Source organism: Python bivittatus, unplaced genomic scaffold (genome assembly GCF_059951505.1).
Source record: "Python bivittatus isolate LINGU-HERP-01145 unplaced genomic scaffold, Pbiv_v1 ctg000120_np1212, whole genome shotgun sequence".
Classification (NCBI taxonomy): Eukaryota; Metazoa; Chordata; class Lepidosauria; order Squamata; family Pythonidae; genus Python; species Python bivittatus.
The window spans coordinates 7,678,113-7,696,967 of NW_028277037.1; the positions used below are offsets into that span (position 1 = coordinate 7,678,113).

Sequence of the window (18,855 nt, forward strand, 5' to 3'; positions counted from 1 at the left end):
TATGATTGATTTGATTGATTGATTGATTGATTGATTGATAGGTAGATATCGCAGAAGGTCTCAACGTCAAGATTGAACACAGTACAGTCGTCCATTGATTCCTCGGGGCAGTTCAAGCGGCCGCCCCGATACAAGCAACCGCACAGGGACGGTCCATTCAATCCCGCTTCAGGTACTCCGAATCGCCGCTCGGGAGCCCTGCCCCTTTCTGCTCGGGCGGCCTCCCGTCGAGAACCGACGCCCGTCCTGCCTCTTCCGAAAGCGAACCCAAAGCCCAGCGAGGCTGCGGCCAACCCAGCCGGGGTGCCTGCGCGGGCGCAAGCGCAAGAGAGCGCGCGCGGGGCGTCCCCGCGGCCGCAGCGATCCAAGGACTTCCCTTCGCGGGACTTCCGCGGGCAGCTGCGTCTGACGCGCAGCCCGCTCCTGGCTGTGCGCACACGAGGCCCGCTCCCTCCACCCTCCGGCCACCCTGAAGGACACGCGGCGCGCCCAATCGGAAAGGGCTTCCCCGCCTAGTCGGGCCGCGGCCGCCTCGAGGAGCTCGGCGGTGCCCGGCGCAGCAGAAGCGAAAGCGAGGCAGGCGGGCGGGCGGCCGCTGCGCCGGGTCCTAAAGGGCGGGCGAGGTCCGCGGCGGAGGTCTCCCCCTGCGGCCGCCGGGCGCCCTGTTCCGGGTGCTGCCCCGAGAGGTGGGCGGCGCCCCCCCAAGGGCGATGCTCTGCCAGCTGAGCGCTCGTTTTGACCCGCGTCGGGACGTGGCGCCTTGGCTTTCCGAGCGGGCGGCGGCTGAGCGGCGAGGGCGAGCGGGCAGCGCAGGTGAGAACCGGCGCGTCTTCGGAAACGGGGCCGAGGGCGCTCGCTCGCTCGCTCGCGGGCGACCCCTGCCTTCGCCTTTCCGCGGGAAAACCGCAGGGACCCCGCTCCGCTCCGCTCCGCCGAACGAGGCGGCGAGGCGCTCCGCGGGCAGGGAACGGCCCGAAGAACCCCGCCGAGCCCGGCCCGGCGCGGGCGCTCTGGTCGGGTTCCTTAGCCAGAAGCTGCGCCCGACGCGCTCGCTCGCTTGGAGGCCTTTGCGCGCAGCTTTGCAACCGCGGCCCTGGACTTGGGCGGCTGGAAACGAACCCGCAGACTTCATTCCGCGCTCCCCCCGCCCCGAAGTAACATTTTTTAATACGCGGGCTGTGTCCTTGTTGCGGGGTACGAACCCCATTGCCAAGCTGTTAAAATCTTACAGAGCTGTCAGGGATATGCTCTCTGAGGATTGCATAACTCTCAGAAAAAGTTACCCGTTTCTTCAGCATGTGGCCTCAAAGGGGAGATGCCGGATGTATTTTGGCAAAGGTGGTTGGCAAGTAGCTTTCAAGTTGTCAAGTAATTTAATTCAATTCAATGTGACAGCTGTAAACACTGTTTGGAGGAAGCCCTGTGTTGAAGTTCCTGCCCTGAGAAGTTGGATTCTTTGATTTGTAGCTTGCCTGGCCCTAGCAAAGTTACACATCACTCTTTCTACTTTCTCTTTAAGCAGCACTTAACTTTAACTTTTGGCTGGATCTGTCCCCACTTACTATAAGTTAACAAAGTTCAGTGCCAAGACTGATGGATTCCTTGAGTATATTTACATATTTAATTGGAACTAACTGCAAACACTTATATAAAGCGCTAATTTATTCTTATTTACACTTCCTTAAAAGGTGATATAAGGTCATCTTGTAGTATACTAATGTAAAAAGAGGGCTTAATACTGTACTGCTAGAACTGAAACACGAGACAACAGGAAATTATTATTCATTCCAACTTCCTGCTAACTAACATATATACCAGCCTTCATTCATTGTGTTCCAACTTGACACTGCAGTTTTTTCTTCTCAGAAATGTGGTATAAGCATTTATTTATTGCTCAGTGCTTCCTTGGTGTTGAACTCCAAATTTCTATAAAGCAAAAGTCAAAGTTAAAATCTGGGCATTTTGCAAACCGTTTCGTTGGGTAAGGCAGAAGTTATTTAGAGGAGCTTCCCAACTAAGGACATTTTATATTTATTAACCATATTGATTTTAGTTAGTGATAGAGTAATCCAATTTTGTTCCTCAGAAGAAAGCCCTACGGAATTAACTTATTCCCAAGTAAGCAGGAGTGTCCGTAAGCCAGTGTTTCTCAACCTTGGCGGCTTGAAGATGTGTGGACTTCAACTCCCAGAATTCCCCAGCCAGCATGCTGGCTGGGGAATTCTGGCAGTTGAAGTCCACACATCTTCAAGCTGCCAAGGTTGAGAAACACTGCCCTAGACTATTAACTGCTTTTGTCAGACCGACGACAGCAGTGTCACGTTGCAAGCTTCACGCGTTTTGGGAGCATGTGACATTGTGGTACATGTAGGAAAGCAATAGGGCTTGCATTACTCAGGGGCCCCCAGAACACAGCTGCCAGTAAATCTTCATAAGTTCCATCTAGCCAAGAAACCTCAGTATAGTCCCAATTCTGAAACACACATATTTAACTCTGATTTTAGTGGTCTCACACATGTTATAGGTCATCATTTCTTTCCCGCCTGCTAGTTTTTGCTGATTGAGTGTAGTGTTTCTTGAATCAATATGAAAAATGTTGATATAAAGTGTGTTTGTAGGTAAGAGAATCCCTATTTCTGCCTTGTAGTGCCTTTGATCGGCATACTAAAGTTCATACTAATCTTCTTGAAGTTCACCATAGTTGAAAGACATACTGACACGGCCAAAAGTATTGGTACCCCTCCACTTTTTCCCAAAGAATCCCAATTTGCCATGAAATAAGTTGAAACTGACACAAGTAAATGGCACCCACCATTCTTTATTCCATACTCCATAGAACGGACACTTCGTTTATGATGTATAACTTAACATATTTTTGTAAATAATAAAACAATTGAAAATACCATTTTCATTTGTTTTATTATTTACAAAAATATGTTATTTACAAGAATTAAGAAGATGCTGCTCTGTTCAAAGGACAGAAAAGAGACGAGGAACTCTTGACTCATAAGATTCTTTAAATAAGAATCTTCATGTGATGGATCAATTCCATCAATTTAAAGTTGTGTTTCACTGTCCCAGAAGTTAACAATATCCATGTGATGTTATGATTTAGCCAACTGTAAGACTCAGCTTCTAAACAGTTTTCCTATTCATGATGCAGAAACATCGCTCCCCAATAAAGCCACTGAAAAGAGTTTGAAAATATCAGTGATTTTTACTATATTCACATTGATTGTAAACATATGTTTCTTTGCATATTCTTTTCAAAATAGGCTTTCATCTACAACTGGACTGAGGCAGTTTACAATGCATTAATGCTTGCTTTTTTTTAGATACTTGGGGAAATAATTTGGAAACACTGTATATAATAAATGTGGAAAGAAATGGAAATGTTCTTTATACCTGGAAGGTAAGATTGATTTGTTTCTTACTTGAGAAATGGTCACATGTAATTCCCTGGTGCAGCAGATTTTACCATCAATGGGATCTTGAGTTGGACCTGAAGGAGCAAAGTGCGAAATGAAGAATGAGGTCCACTGCCCAGCAAAATGAAGGCAGGGCAACACCAGTTGATAAAATGTAAACCTTAGGGAGTGTTTTTAATTTCCCAACATTGTTTTTGCTAGGTGAGAAGAGATTGGTCGTGGATGAAGAATTACTCAATCTTGCAAGATTTTATTTATGGGCTACCAAAATGGAAAGGGTGTCAGGAACAGATCTCCATACCTTCACACTTCTTCTCTTTACTGAGAAAAGTTAAAGGGGATGGAAAATTTATTTTATTTATCCAATATGTGCCCACCCATCTCTCTCCAAGAAACTCTAAGCCAGTGTTTCTCAACCTTGGCAACTTTAAGAGGTGTGGACTTCGACTCCCAGAATTCCCCAGCCAGCCATGGCTGGCTGGGGAATTCTGGGAGTCGAAGTCCACACCTCTTAAAGTCGCCAAGGTTGAGAAGCACTGCTCTACGGAGCAAACAAAATTAAAACAAGGCATTCCATTAAACCAAGTTTAAGTTTTCCTAATGCAGGATTAATGACTTGAAGGAAGGCATGGCAAAAATAGGATTCTGAGCTTAAAATAACTTCTAACCTTAACTATTTTTTCTGCCTTTTTTACGTGCTAAGAGTAGCTCAGCATATAAGAATGAAGTAACGTCAAGTTTTCTACCACTTTAAAACTATGGAAGAGTAGATACCAACTTTAAAATTTAGGTATGCCAGACTGTAGAAAACAAACAAAACTGGTGAAGTCTTGACAGAGGGGTTTTTGTCATAATGGAAAGTAAATGTTTAAAATGGAATTAAAATATGGATAAGTATTTAAAACTCAATCACTTTCTTTACAGGGGGCTCAGGAATACACCAATATTGGATTGTATGATCACAACAGTAAAAAAAATCAGGTATCCCTTATTGTTGTATTTATCTTCCATAAGAATTAAATACAGTTCGATAATCAGATATTTTGTTTAATGCTACAGCCAAGATTGTTTACAAGAAAGTCATATCTTTTGCAATAAAATCAACAAGCATGAGGTCTGGTTGTATAAACATATATAGCAAAACTATAGAAAATATATATATATAATATGTATATTATATATACATATATATATATAAAATAGTTCTTAGAACCAGAAGTTCAATATAATAATTTAGCCAATATCATAAAATTTAGGAGAGGAGACCTAATTTTTTTTCCCCTTGGAGGTGGAAGAGGATTTACAGTGTCTATTGCTCTTGGGAGAAGAATCCTTCTGTAGATGTCTTATTTTAATTGACATGGATAAATTCATATGGGGGCAGGCATTTCCATGACCTTTGGTCATTTAAGGTTATAAAATGGGTTCCCAAGCTGAATCCTGACCCCTCCTTAGTATATTCCGGAAATAATATAAGGTGGGTACCAGATCCTTGAGTTAGAAGGCCAGCATGATGTAGTGGTTATGGTCTGATTAGGAGAGGGGAGACCCAGGTTCTAGTCCTCCCTTGGGCATGGAGGCCAGCTGGGTTACCTTGGACCTACTCCTTCTCACCCCTAATCCGTATCAGGTTCTACAACATGCAGAGCTTAGTGCAAAACAAGTGGATCCTGCAACCAAGTGAGAGAAACGCTAGGAACAATAACAACCACATACCTCAGCTAGGGAAATGGTTGATAACTCAGATGTTGTGGCAAAAAGCTTTCCAAGGACTTCAGTTAGTTGGACTTTGGTGGGTAAAGCTGTGTCCAGAAGAACCAACAGAAAACAAATCAGACTCATTCAAGTGAATATGAATTAGTGACTGCATTCACACTTTGTGCTAAACTAAACCATACTTTTGTTTCTTATGGTTTACTGAATAGCATCGCTTGCTCGGTTCACCTAAAATGCTAAGTCATAAATTATGGTTAACAAAACACAGTGCCTGAATCATGCATCACCCCAAGCTAAACACAAGTGTAATGCATATATGGCTTAGCTTGATTTGGAAACGCAAGTTTGTAATACAAGTTACAACCATTTCTTTTTCAATAGCACCTGTATACTTTTGAAAAAGACCTACGTGTGATCAGCTGCTCAATCAATCATGAAAAGACCTTGTTGGGTAAGCCCTGCTATTCAAACGATATTGTATATTGATATAGATCCATTCAATTTTAACAAATTTCATTATTATTCTCTCCCCTTTACTCTCTTTTATAATACAGATACTACTTTCAGGTGTTCAGAAATTGTCATGTAATGAGATGTTGCTTCTCAACATCTCCCTGTTCATTAAGTTTGGTTCTAGGAATCAATTGGGATTGTTGCTGTTGTACCAGCCTCCCTGCTGCCCAGCAACCTCCCTGCCTGAGTTCTTTAACTCCATTTCTGGGTTGGCAGTGGAGTTCCCCAGACTTATGGTTCTCGGGGACTTCAATCTGCTTCTCTAGGAATGGGGTCTGAGGTGGCTTGAGAGTTCATGGTCACCATGACGGCCATGGGCCTATCCCAGATCATCCACAGCCTGACACGGGACAGTGGTCACACACCAGATCTGGTGTTCATGTTGGAGCAGTGGCTATGTGATCTGAAATTGGGGAGCTTTTGGTGTCCCCCTTGTCATGGTCAGATCACACCCTGATTTCCATGGAATTCTTTAGTGCCACTATCCACTGCAGGGAGGCTGGACCCATTAGATTGGTCTGCCACCAGCAACTGATGGACTCGGATGGGTTTCAGAGGGAGCTGGGGGTTGTTCCTGCTGGTCTGCTGCATGGTCCATCCGAAGCCTTGGTTGCCACTTGGAATAAGGGGATGGCTGAGGCCTTGGATCAGATTATGCCCATGTGACCTCTCCCCCCTCGGGGATCCCATCAGTCCCCGTGGTTCACGTAGGAGCTGAGAGAGATGAAATGAGAGAAGAGATATCTAGAGGACTGCTGGTGTTCAACAAAGGATGAACTTGACCAAACATGGGTTAGAGCTGCTATTAAGGCCTACCTTGTGGCAGTAAGGGTGGCTAAATGTCAGTATTTCTCCGCCGTTATTGCGTCTGCAAATAGCTGCCCCACAGCCCTGTTTCTAGTGACACAAGCCCTCTTGGGTAAAGGGGGCTAGGAGAACTTTTTACAGGGACATGCAGAGAAATTTGCTCAGCTTCTGTCAGACAAAGTTGCTCAGATTCAATCTCAGTTGGACGCCGGCCTTGTTGCAGGTCCAAAGGAGATACCTAGGGTGGAGTCTTGCCCAGTTATCTGGAAACGGTTTGAACCTGTTGGACCTGAGGAAGTGGACAGGGTCCTTAGGACTGTGGGCTCAGCCACCTGCTCTTTAGATCCATGCCCCTCCTGGCTTGTTAAAGCAGCCTGGGGAGTGTCATGTAAGTAGATTCCAGCAGTGGTTAATTCTTCTTTGAGTGAGGGGCTTGTTCCTTTACTCTTAAAAAGGCCTTGCTTTGCCCCCTCCTCAAGAAGCCATTGCTAGGCCCCACCATACTGGACAATTTTCATCCAGTATCTAACCTCCCCTTTTTGGGGAAGATGGTTGAAAAGGTGTTTGTACAACAGCTTCAGAGGACCATGGATGAAACAGATTATCTGGATCCTTTTCAGTCAGGATTCAGACCCGAGTATGGAATGGAAACAGCATTGGTCACACTTTTAGAGGATCTCTGGTGTTGTGCATTCATCCTTGCTCTACTTGACCTCCCAGTGGCTTTTGATACCACCAACTATGTTATACTACTGGACTGACTCAGGATTGGGGTTGGGTGGCACAGTGTTGTGCCGGTTCGCATCCTTTCTCCAGGGTCGATTCCAGGCAGTGGTGACTGGGGAGAAGTCCTGTCCTCAGCCCCTACTATGTGGGGTGCTGCAGGTTTTGGTGCTCTCTCCTATTTAACATCTACATGAGGCTGCTGGGTGAGCTCATCCATCAGCATGGGGTGAGGTTATATATTTCTGCCCCTGGTGAATTAGGCAATGCTGTGACCATCTTATCCCAGTGCCTGGAAGCTGTGCGGGTCTAAATGGGGAACAACAGACTTCAGCTGAACCCTGGCAAGACTGAGTGGCTCTGGGTTTTGAGGCATACTGGTCCTAGAACTATGCCATCTTTGGCACTGAATGGGGTCACACTGCCCCTGACAGACCCGGTGTGCAATCTGAGGGTCCTCCTAGACTCACGACTTCTGCTCGAGGAGCAGGTGGCAGTTGTGGCTAGGAAGGCCTTTGCGTAGCTTGTTGTTGTGCCTTCCCTACGTGGTCAGTGTGCTGGTGTGCCCACCTATCCACCCATCTTTCTAGCTCCTCCGCATGTCAGCTACAACTGCTGTCAATAACTAAGTGCAGTAAATCTCACAGTCACTTGCTCCTTGATCTTCTCAGTATTTTTCCTTCTCCTCCTCTCCCTAGCCACTGATACCCACACATGTTGTCACCCAGGAAGTTTTTTGGATTTTCCGAACCACTTTTGCCCAGAATATTTGTGTTTTGATCTTTATTTGGTTAAAAAAACAGCCCCATTTCATTCCATCTACGAACCAAAATGGCCAAAAAACACATGTTTCATTCAGCAATAGGCAACTAAAACCATTTAATTTGAGTCCAGAATGGTTTGGTCATAATAATACTTGCACATCCCTAAAGTATAGTGAACAAAAACTGTGGCTGGAGCAGCACAGGTGACCTGAACTGTCTCCCACAACTTCCTTCTGCAAAAATATTTTCTGAAAATATTTTCTGTGTTTTCAAAATATGAATGCTTACATTTTCAATATCTTTTTTTTTAAAACTAGCCATCAGTTTTCTTCAGACAGCACAGGAAGAAAAAAAGCTCCTATTTCAACCAGGTACTTTTATTATTGAACGTTTCCTAAATGGACTTAAGAAATCACTTAACCATGGATTAATATTCTCTTCTTTGTGTTTTTTCATTCCAGTGTCTAAATGTCTGACCTTGCTAATTGAAATTCATCCACTTAATAATGTGAAAGTTTTGAAGGCTGTGGATAGCTATGTCAGAGTACAAGTAAGTGATCTTACTAACCTTTTCCTCCAGACTTAGAATTATTTGTATGGTAGGACAATATTAGAAAGTGCTAAAGGCAGTGCATCTTTGCAATACTTTTACTAAGCCCAATAAACAGTGTTGTGCTACCTATGCCCCCAAAATGGGACTTGCTTTTTAATGATAAACTCATTCAGTATTAAAATATTTATTTATTTATCACATTTATATAGCCCCCCCATCTCACAATAAAGTGATTCTAGGCGGCTTACGATAAAAAACATCATAAAATCCAAATGTTAAAAACTACAATTGAAAGACATCAGCAATATTATTCATAACAAGATAGTGGAGAGAATTGATGTTAAAAACAGTGCAGCCGTCTCATCAAATCACCATTTCCTTGAGATCCCCAGGCTGTTGACACAGCCATGTTTTAAAGGCTTCTGGAAGGATGTCAAGGATGGGGCCAATCTCACCTTGAGGGGGGACAGTGTTCCGCAGGGCGGGTGCCACAGCAGAAAAGGCCCATCTTCTGGGTCCTGCCAGATGAAACTTTTTCGCAGATGGGACCCACAGCATACCTCTTCTTCCAGACCCGATGGGACGGGCAGATATAATTGGGTGGAAGTGGTCCCTCAAATAATGTTATGTTAATAGGATCCAATAGGATCCAGTTGTCAGTGGCAAATTGTAATATTTTTATCTCTGAACAATTTTCTTTTTCAGTTTCTATATCCCGTTACAGAAAAAAAGTTGTTTCCAGATAGCTGCCTCTTACTCATTTCAGAAGATAAATGTAAGTGCTTTTAGTTCTGCATTTTGATTGCAAGTTCTCTGGCAGGTTCTAGAGTTTAGTGTGTTTAAAGGCTATAGGAATAGAGATGCACATAGATACCACAATTGTGTGTTAGAAATGCTGCATGTATTTTGTTCCCTTTGTTTTCTCCATGTGTATTCAGAATGGCAGTGTTTATGGGCAAGAGTAAATGGAATGAATTTTTCAAATAATGTTAATGTGCTGAAGTAACTGAAATAAATATACATACAATACCGCTGTGACATTATTCCAACTTAATTCTAAAAAAAGGCTTGGAAAATTAAGTTATAAGCAGAGCAACGCAAAAACTTTGACCACATTGCTTGAAAATCTTCTTCCTATGTCCTTTGCTGAAAAAGAAAGTGTAATTCAGATGTTGACAGACAACATGTAACTTTAATACATTGCTACAAATCAAGTGTAGATTTCTCCTTCCAACCTTACAAGATCATTATATTATCCGAAACCCATGCCTGAAAACTTCAGTTGTGTAACACACCGCACACATGTCCAACATTACATTTCAGAGGTTTTCTTAGCATCTAAGGAAATTATAGTAACTGGTTCTTATCTATCTGGAGTTACAGGAAGAGAATCAGTTCAAACTGTGATACTGTCAGAAGCTTATAGAAATCTAGGATGAGCTGGGTGCAGAGCAATTGGAAGAATATCCTGTAATCATAGACTCAAACCAGCTGTTAAAATTTTAGTATCCGCATTTATCAAGGAAACGGATCTCTAATTAGAATAAATGACAGAATCCTTCCTAGCTTTAAGAATAATTGAAATTTGTCTCATTAAAGCTAAAATGCAAAGGTTTATTTGAGAAAGCTTCATCATATACAGTAACTCTACTAAAATAGAAGACATAAGACATAACCCAAGAATACTTTTTGTAGGGCTCCATTCGAAATCTATCAGAACCAGGAAATCTTTCCGATTTTGTAGATTTAATTGAAGTGAAAGAAGTCAAGTAAATTCATAAAATTAGTAAATTGATTCTTTGGTAAATGTGGTAAACCAGTCCTGTTTTTTTACAAAAATCTCATCCACTAAAGAAAAATTAGCATTACTATTTCAAAACCCATTGATTAAGAAATCTGAAATCTGTAATGTATATAAAATACATGGTACAGTATTACGATGCTTTATTTGTTTAATGTTGATGGAAACTTTTTAGACTTCTCACTCTTTTCCTAATATTATTGCCTTTTTTTCAAACTATAGTATCATTTTATTAATATGCTGAAAACTTTGAATCATCGGAAGGAGATTTAACATTATAATTTTGAATTTATAACAGCATATATTCGACCATCAGCACCCCACTTGGTCATATACTTTCATGCAAATAATGATCAGTCCAAAGCAGTGTTCCTCAACCTCAGCAACTTTAAGATGGGTGGACTTCAACTCCCAGAATTCCCCGGCCAGCATGGGCGGCTGAGGAATCCTGGGAGTTGAAGTCCACACATCTTAAAGTGGCTGAGGTTGAGAAACATTGGTCCAAAGAGTGGACCTGATTTTGAGTTGCCCCAATCCAAGACTTTTGTCACTGCATTTTATTTGCTATTTTTCCACTTCTCCCCCACACACTTTGAACCCTGGTACCAGAAATGAACAAATGCATAGAACCAAAGTGCAAATTTCTTAAAGAATGTTCGATGCGCCTGATATTTTGTACCTTGATATTTGTAACATAAGGTTGTATTTATGTTTTTTAAGATGTTGAAAAATTGGATATCAGAACTGTCAAAGAAGGAGACAGGGTGGTAAGTTTAAATTTTCCTTCTTTCATGCTTTTTTTTTTTTGAAGTGAGATTGGGCAGAGTGAAAATATCAAAGCCTTGTTCTAAATGCAGTTTTTCATCATGTAAAAATAATTACATGTGCATAAGTTTGATGTGGTTTTGACCAGTAATTACAAGGTAAAGTAAAATCATTGAGAGATGGCCAAAAATCATTACAGACTTATGTAATGCTTATCCCAATAATCTAGTTGCAGGTTGATGAGCTCAAATGTTCCTTCTTACAGCAAGTTTGGGGAGATTTGGCTGTAATGTTGTTGAACTACAGTTCTCTTGCTGGGTGAAACTGGTAGTAGTTCAGTAACTTCTGGAGAACCATAGGTTCTTGAGTATCCTCCAGTATTCAAGAGATTGGAAGGGACAGGGAAAGAAGCATGTGAGACTATATCTTGTGTGTGTAGATGTTCTGGGAAGGAGTTAAATTCTCAGAATAAATATGTTCTGAGAAATTCTCAGAACAAATAAGTTCCAAAAAATGGAGATTGGATTGGATTTGATACATGATATTGTACCATTTCTCTCCTATAATAGTGTTTATTTCCTTCCCTTTTAGATGATTGAAAATTCAAGCCGGCTTTCGAAAGAGAGAATTGCTGATGATTTCATTTGGTATCAGTGGGATATGCTAGAACAAAGACTATTCTACATTGTCACAAAGGTTGAAAACAAGGAACATTTTGTTGTGTTGATCATATAATTTACTTATTCTTTATGCAGCGGGCTATTGTGTTTAATAGTAGCAGTTTGGCACCCATCTTAAAATGGTGTGGAACAATTCATCTAAAGCAGATTGAGGTCATCCTTACAAGAATTTACAGGAAAGAGAAAATCTTGCTTGGTGTTCTCTCTCTTGTTATAAAGAAAGAATTTCTAAACATACTGAAATTCTGATGCAAATCATAGAATTGGTTCCAGAATAGTAACATAAGGAAGTGTTCACAATTGATCTATGATGGTGTAGAGGGTAAGGGAGGTGGCCTTGACAGAAATACGCAAGAACTGTTCCTAGGCAAAGGGGGTTGAAACATTCTTAAGTCCTGGAAAACAAGATAATATTCAGAAGTGGTTCAGGCAAATACCTCCCTATTTCACTGGTCTTCCTGTGAAGTTGATTTCTGGTCTGGTCTACCTAGTAAGGGCTAACAGGTGTCTGTGCCAAAAGAGAATGGGAAGCCTGGGTTTCTCTGCAGTGTTAATTGGAGCATCAGAAGAGGCATTTGCTAGTGAGAGCTGAATGGTAGGAAGTAGATACTTCATTTTCCTTCTTCCTGTATTTTCTTCATAGAAGCCTCCATGCGTTGATTTGCTTGTTTTACACACAGCTTTTCTTCAAGGCTGAGCAACACTGATTGGTCCATAGTCTTCCACCAAGCAGAACTGAGTCTCCCTAGTCCAATACTTTGGCATTTCATATTAGCATGAAAATGGATTCATGCATTAAAATAATGGATTTTTTCCAGATACCGTCAAAGTGACAGTTGGAACTGAAAATCAAGGAATTTTCTTGATAATGAAATATATGGCTGGTCAGTTAATAATATTGAAGGTTGTTTTCTTATTCACAAATTGGGCACTACACTTGTTATGCTCTCGCTGACCCACAAAACATGGATCTGGCTGTTCTTTCATCCTTCTGTATACTCTAGATTTCATTCATTCCTTTTGCTGCTAAAGTGAATTGGTGCTTTATATACCTTAGGTTTCTATTACAATTCAGCTGAAACATAGGACAGATACAGTACACATATTCACTTGAATATACCATAATGACAACTTGTGGCTACAGACAACATTTGTTAGCTCTCCTATTAGTGAAAATAGTAACATTGCATTGTCTGTTCAGTGACAGCTCAAAATAAGGAGTAAAAGAAGACAAGCAAATCAGCTCTTCTCCCCTTGTCCTGCATTTTTCCCTAAGAATCTGTTGAGAACTTTCATTTGCAATTTTAAAAAATAATTCAGACTTTCTGTTGCTAGGGTAATGTTTACTTCCACAGATCATGCTTCAATATCTGTTAACGTTTCTTTTTATTGTAGGAAGAAAGGGACACATTAAACGGCATCCAATTTTATCCCAATAAAGACTTTAAACTAATAGTAAGTTCTCCTGGAGATTTTATTCAGTGCAAATGCTGTTAAATTGCATGTGGGTTTTTTTTGGGGGGGGGGGGGTTCTAGATCTGGGCATGATGAATGCAAAGGACGATATCCATTTTTAAATCTTAAACAAATGTGAGTCACATATAGGCAGGGTTAAACAGAATTTAAATAAGCCATATTTGATTGTATTCAGACATTATTTTAAAGCAAGCAGATTTACGTTATGGTTTAGTGCAGTATGTGAATTTAACATCTGCTACTTATGTATTTTGGTGCATGTTGGTTATTGAATGAATGTGACCTGTCTCCTTGGGAAAATAATACTTTCAAAAGTAGAGCGTTGTCTCAAACACAGGAGCATGACATAATGTAAAGCCTACATATGTTATATTACCGATTGACCAGTAGGAAGCACTACACAACCGGTTTCATTCTTATTGGGGCTCTTTAGGTGCCATTCTAGATGTCCTGTTCAACCCTTTAACAAGACTTAAAGTCACAGGCCTTGCGCTTGTTGGCTATACAGTGTATGTAGCTTTAGAGCTCTCTTGGCCTGACTGTCAGTAATTTGCAAGGCCCTTCCTGCATAGTCAGCAAGTGTAAGGCTTGTGGGTTCAAGTCCATGTATTCAATGTCCAGTAGAAGGTTTGAATGCTGTAGAATAAGACTTGGCTACATACATCTGACAAGTTCCAATAGGGATGAAATGTCACATACTGCCTCCTGGTTCTCAGTATCTCTAATTTAGTGATAGCCTTTTTTAATGCACAATTGTTTTGAAGGTAGCTATCATGCAGTTTCATTAAAAGATTCGTATTGGGTTAGGTAAACTGGCTTGAAAGAATTAATTGCCTTACTGATTTGCTGTAGCCCACCTTATCCATGTAAATGCCTAGCCTTTTTCAACAATGTAAATGCCTAGCCTTTTTCAACGTCATGCCCTTCATATGCATTGAGAGTACATAATTTTGATTGGTCAATCTGGCTGGGAATTCTAGAAGTTATAGTTTATGTGCATTTGAAGGGGTGTAATTGAAGAAGGCTGTTAGCTTTCAAGAACATCTGTATTCCAGGCAGGTTGACATTATCTGCAGAAGAGGAATTCCTTGGAGTTGATTGAGAAGAAAAGGAGAATGTTGAAAATCATGTTGATGTCTAACAATTTGCTCCTACCAATAGAGGCAAATATGTGTAGCTCAGGGTTGAACTGTGGAGTCCTTGGGGTTCTCTGAGCTTGGTTCTTTTTTTGCAAACGTTTCATTACCCAGCTAGGTAACATCTTCAGTGCTAAAATGGGATCCCAATTTGGCACTGAAGATGTTACCTAGCCGGGTAATGAAACACTTGCAAGAAAAGAACCAAACTCAGAGAACCCCAAGGACTCAACAATTTGCTCCTACCTATTCATGTCTTACAGGAACTGCTAGTAAATCAAATAAAATCTGTTGAATCATTTTTCCCAGTTATGCTTGAAATAATATTGCTTTCTAATCCTCTCCACTAGGGCTTCATAATAACCCAAAGCTGCCTTTTGTTTTTCAACAGCTCGAAGCACCTTTAGAGATCTCCTTGACTGACATAAGATTAAAGTGAGTTTCTGAAAACAATTTTTTTTGCTTCTATGAATTGAATATAGTAAATAACAATTTAAAAAAGCAAACAACAATTGCAAACAAACAACCTCCACAACCCTCTCAAAAAAACTAGAAGGAAAGAAAACCAAATCTAATGGGTATATATATTCACAAAGACATATAATGAAAATTCTGCGTAAGCATTTCAGTTAGTAATTGTTGTTGTTGTTTAGTCGTTAAGTCGTGTCCGACTCTTCGTGACCCCATGAACCATATTGCGCCAGGCCTTCCTGTCCTTCACTGCCTCCCTGAGTTTGCTCAGTTTCATGCTCATTGCTTCAGTGATGCTATCTAACCATCTCATCCTCTGCCGTCCTCTTCTCCTTTTGCCTTCAATCTTTCCCAGCATCAGGGTGTTCTCCAAAGAGATCTCTCTTCGCATTAGGTGACCAAAATATCTGAGCTTGAGCTTCATTATTGATCCTTCCAATGAGCAATCAGGGTTGATTTCCTTTAAGATTGACTGGTTTGACCTCCTAGCAGTCCAGGGGACTCTCAAGAGTCTTCTCCAGCACCACAGTTCAAAGGCATCAATTCTTTGGCGCTCGGCCTTTTTTATGGTCCAGCTCTCACAGCCATACATTACTACTGGAAAAACCATAGCTTTGACTATGCGGATCTTTGTCGGCAAGGTGACGTCTCTGCTTTTTAATATGCTATCTAGGCTTGCCATAGCTTTCCTCCCAAGGAGCAAGCGTCTTTTAATTTCATGGCTGCAGTCTCCGTCTGCGGTGATCTTGGAGCCCAAATAAATGAAGTCTGTTACTGCTTCCATTTCTACCCCTTCTATTTGCCAGGAATTGATGGGTCCAGATGCCATGATCTTAGTTTTTTTAATGTTGAGTTTCAAGCCAGCTTTTGCACTCTCCTCTTTCACCCTCATCAAGAGGCTCTTTAGTTCTTCTTCACTTTCTGCCATTAGGGTGGTATCGTCCGCATATCTGAGGTTGTTGATGATTCTCCCTGCAATCTTAATTCCGGCTTGTGATTCTTCCAGCCTGGCATTTCTCATGATGTACTCTGCATATAGGTTAAATAAGCAGGGTGACAGTATACAGCCTTGTCGTACACCTTTCCCTATTTTGAACCAATCGGTTGTTCCATGACCGGTTCTAACTGTTGCTTCTTGGCCCGCATACAGATTTCTCAGGAGACAGGTAAGGTGGTCTGGTATTCCCATCTCTTTAAGAATTTGCCACAGTTTGTTGTGATCCACACAATCAAAGGCTTTTGCATAGTCAATGAAGCAGAAGTAGATATTTTTCTGGAACTCTCGTGCTTTCTCCATGATCCAGCGAATGTTGGCGATTTGATCTCTAGTTCCTCTGCCTCTTCGAAACCCAGCTTGTACATCCGGTAGTTCTCGGTTCATGTATTGCTGAAGCCTAGCTTGTAGGATTTTGAGCATAACCTTGCTAGCATGTGAAATGAGTGCAATTGTGCGATAGTTTGAGCATTCTTTGGCGTTGCTAATCTACATCGATAAGTAGTTTGTATGTTGCTAATAACATCAGCTCTGCAAATCATTTGGGACCATATGTTTATCCTTCCAATATTAATTAATTGCATTTAATTAATTAATTAAATTAATTAAAGAATTAATGTTTAAGCTATAAGTAGGACCAAGAATCCACTGTGGATTAAAGTGAGTTTTGGTAGAGTGTTTTTCTATTGACTTATGCCCAGACATATTTGAAACTGGATTTAGCAATAATAATCATTTCATATTCTGTTACAGGTTTGGTTCTGTGCAAAAGCATTCACTCTCTTTTGAGTTTTCTCAATGTTTGCATGTCTTTGACCCTATATGTTGTCAGAACTTCATGTGGGCCACATTTATATAGGGAGTCTAAATAAATAACAACAATGCTTGCTACTTTTATTTATTCCATTAACAAAGTTATTCAGCATGTGAAGTATCAATATGAAAAAGTAATTGCCTAGTATCTGAGAAGTCCCTGGAGATTACAGGTTGTCGTTGCCTAGCAACCACAATTGGGACCGGAATCTCATTTGTTGAGCGAAGTGGTCATTAAGCGAGACGCCCACATGACTACTTCGTTCAACAACTGCAATCTGGGCACTCGTGGTTGCCATTGTTAAGCGGACAGAGCTGAAGAGCTGACTGCTGAAGGATTTCAGCTCAGCGTAGAGCTGAAATCCTCCCAGCAGGCAGCCCTTTTGCTCTCAAACATTCCTAAAGCCCGCTGAAGGGTTTGCCCTCCCCTCCGTAGATAGAGGGGAAATCCTCCCTGGGGCTGGAGGAATGAAGCTCAAATCTTCAGGATTTGAGCTCTGCTCCTTCACACTGCTGGGAGGTTTCAGCGTTGTGAAGGAGCAGAGCTCAAATCCTGAAGAAAGTGGACTGTGCTCCCTCAAAAGTTATGCAGAAATGCATTTGCTAGTTTTTAGGGTCCCACAAGGTTTTCTTTTATAGGCTACTACCTGTACAAGGTACATTTGGCATACTGATACAATTTAAGGTGTTGATATTGACTTTTAAGCCCTAAAATTATGATTTAAGGGATAGCCTCTCCCATTTGAATTTCTCCAGTTGTTAAGTTCTACAGGGGGGAGACCTTTTTGAAGAAACTCCAGCTGTCAGAAGCCTATGTCTCCTATTGCCGCCAGGCCATGAAAGTTGCTCCCCTCACTTTCCCACATTTAATCATCCTGTAAAGCTAGCTCACTTTTGCCAGGCATTTAATTGTTAGTTGGTTTAATACCTATTTTATTGTTAATTTGTGTGTCTAATTTCTTTAATATTCCATTTAAATTTTGCTGGCCATCATCAGTGTGGAAAGTTCAAGTGTAACTCAAATAAATAAATGAAGTTCTGCCAGGACTGTCCTGGGAATTGTTACAATGACAACTGTGCTTTGTTGCAGAATGCTGTTGTTATCTAACCTACCTTGCACCTTGATTATGTATTTTTACTTCAATAATGTAGATCTTTGGGATAAAGATGTCACTATCTCCTGGTTTCTCTTTCTAGATCTGTGAACTTGGACTATAGCTATTATCAAGACCAAGAACCTATACCCAAACCTTTGGATGTTCGTGTTTTTACCAGTGACGTAGGTCTGTATATAGGAGAAGCTTTGTTTCGAAATCTAAGTGATGGGAATCTTTGAGTTATATTTACAGATTCTCTCTTTTAATCCTTGCTATATTGCAGAATGAGCTTATCTTCCATAGGTACTGCCTGTACTTAGACCAATATACCAAGCATGGAAAGCTTGTGTCCCCCAGACTTTCCAGCTTTGGAAACATAAGTTTTCTCCTGGAGAAAAATGAAGTAAAATAGGTGTATTCAGACTCCAGTATGGACCTATTTTATTTGTTAAAAAAAGCAGGTGCCCCCAAACTTAAGGAAAAAATGCCATGAAGTTTCTTGCCCAGAAATGATGACCTCACCTCTGTTCTCCTGAACACCCTGTCCTCTCTATGCAGCCCTGCCCATAAAACATTTTCTTTGTCCGATGTAATCAGCCATTCTTAAATTGGCAATTACATGTGGTTTTTTTTTTAAATTGCTGAAACTGTACTGAAGTAGGGCTGGGTTGGTTTATCTGTCACTGCCTCCATATATCTTGCTGATACTGTTGTCATAATTCGCGCCACATGTGAGTTATCAAATGATCTGCATGTCTTACTAAGGCCCTTCTGAATTACAGCATAGCAGGTATTGCTTGCTTTGTTCCATCCCAGTGCAGATACACAATGCAAAATTTTCCCCAAAGCTAGGATCATCTTTTTCTCTAGTGAATTGTATATTTCATGAACTTGAAATGCAGCTCAGCCTGGATCCCTAATAATGACTCTCGGTGAGTCTTTATTATCATTTATTGGAATTAAAATATACTATTTGGCAACAAATACTGTTAAAACAACAGGTCAAATAAAAAGGAAGAAATGTGTTTAATGATATCAGGAGACTAGTACAGCTCAGCGTGAAGTTGTATAACTAAAAACATCAAATGTGTGCTATTTGGGGTCCTCTTGCTTCCCCC

General features: G+C 41.1%; 1 protein-coding gene across 4 annotated transcripts in view; it reads left to right on the forward strand.

The window, feature by feature from the left end:
- Positions 1-239: 239 nt before the first annotated feature.
- Positions 240-18,855, forward strand: part of GSAP (gamma-secretase activating protein) — a 41,261-nt gene continuing 22,645 nt past the window's right edge. The window contains exons 1-12 of one of the 4 annotated variants that reach the window (XM_088134943.1): positions 240-813; positions 3,336-3,412; positions 4,353-4,409; positions 5,526-5,595; positions 8,269-8,322; positions 8,413-8,501; positions 9,210-9,279; positions 11,026-11,072; positions 11,662-11,766; positions 13,146-13,205; positions 14,754-14,797; positions 17,838-17,923. In XM_088134943.1, the coding sequence (XP_087991069.1) occupies positions 711-813; positions 3,336-3,412; positions 4,353-4,409; positions 5,526-5,595; positions 8,269-8,322; positions 8,413-8,501; positions 9,210-9,279; positions 11,026-11,072; positions 11,662-11,766; positions 13,146-13,205; positions 14,754-14,797; positions 17,838-17,923 (862 nt within the window). In that variant the 5' untranslated portion in view covers positions 240-710. The remainder of the gene's footprint in view (positions 814-3,335; positions 3,413-4,352; positions 4,410-5,525; positions 5,596-8,268; positions 8,323-8,412; positions 8,502-9,209; positions 9,280-11,025; positions 11,073-11,661; positions 11,767-13,145; positions 13,206-14,753; positions 14,798-17,837; positions 17,924-18,855) is intronic. The other 3 variants (XM_088134942.1, XM_088134941.1, XM_088134940.1) reach the window with 3 other exon arrangements.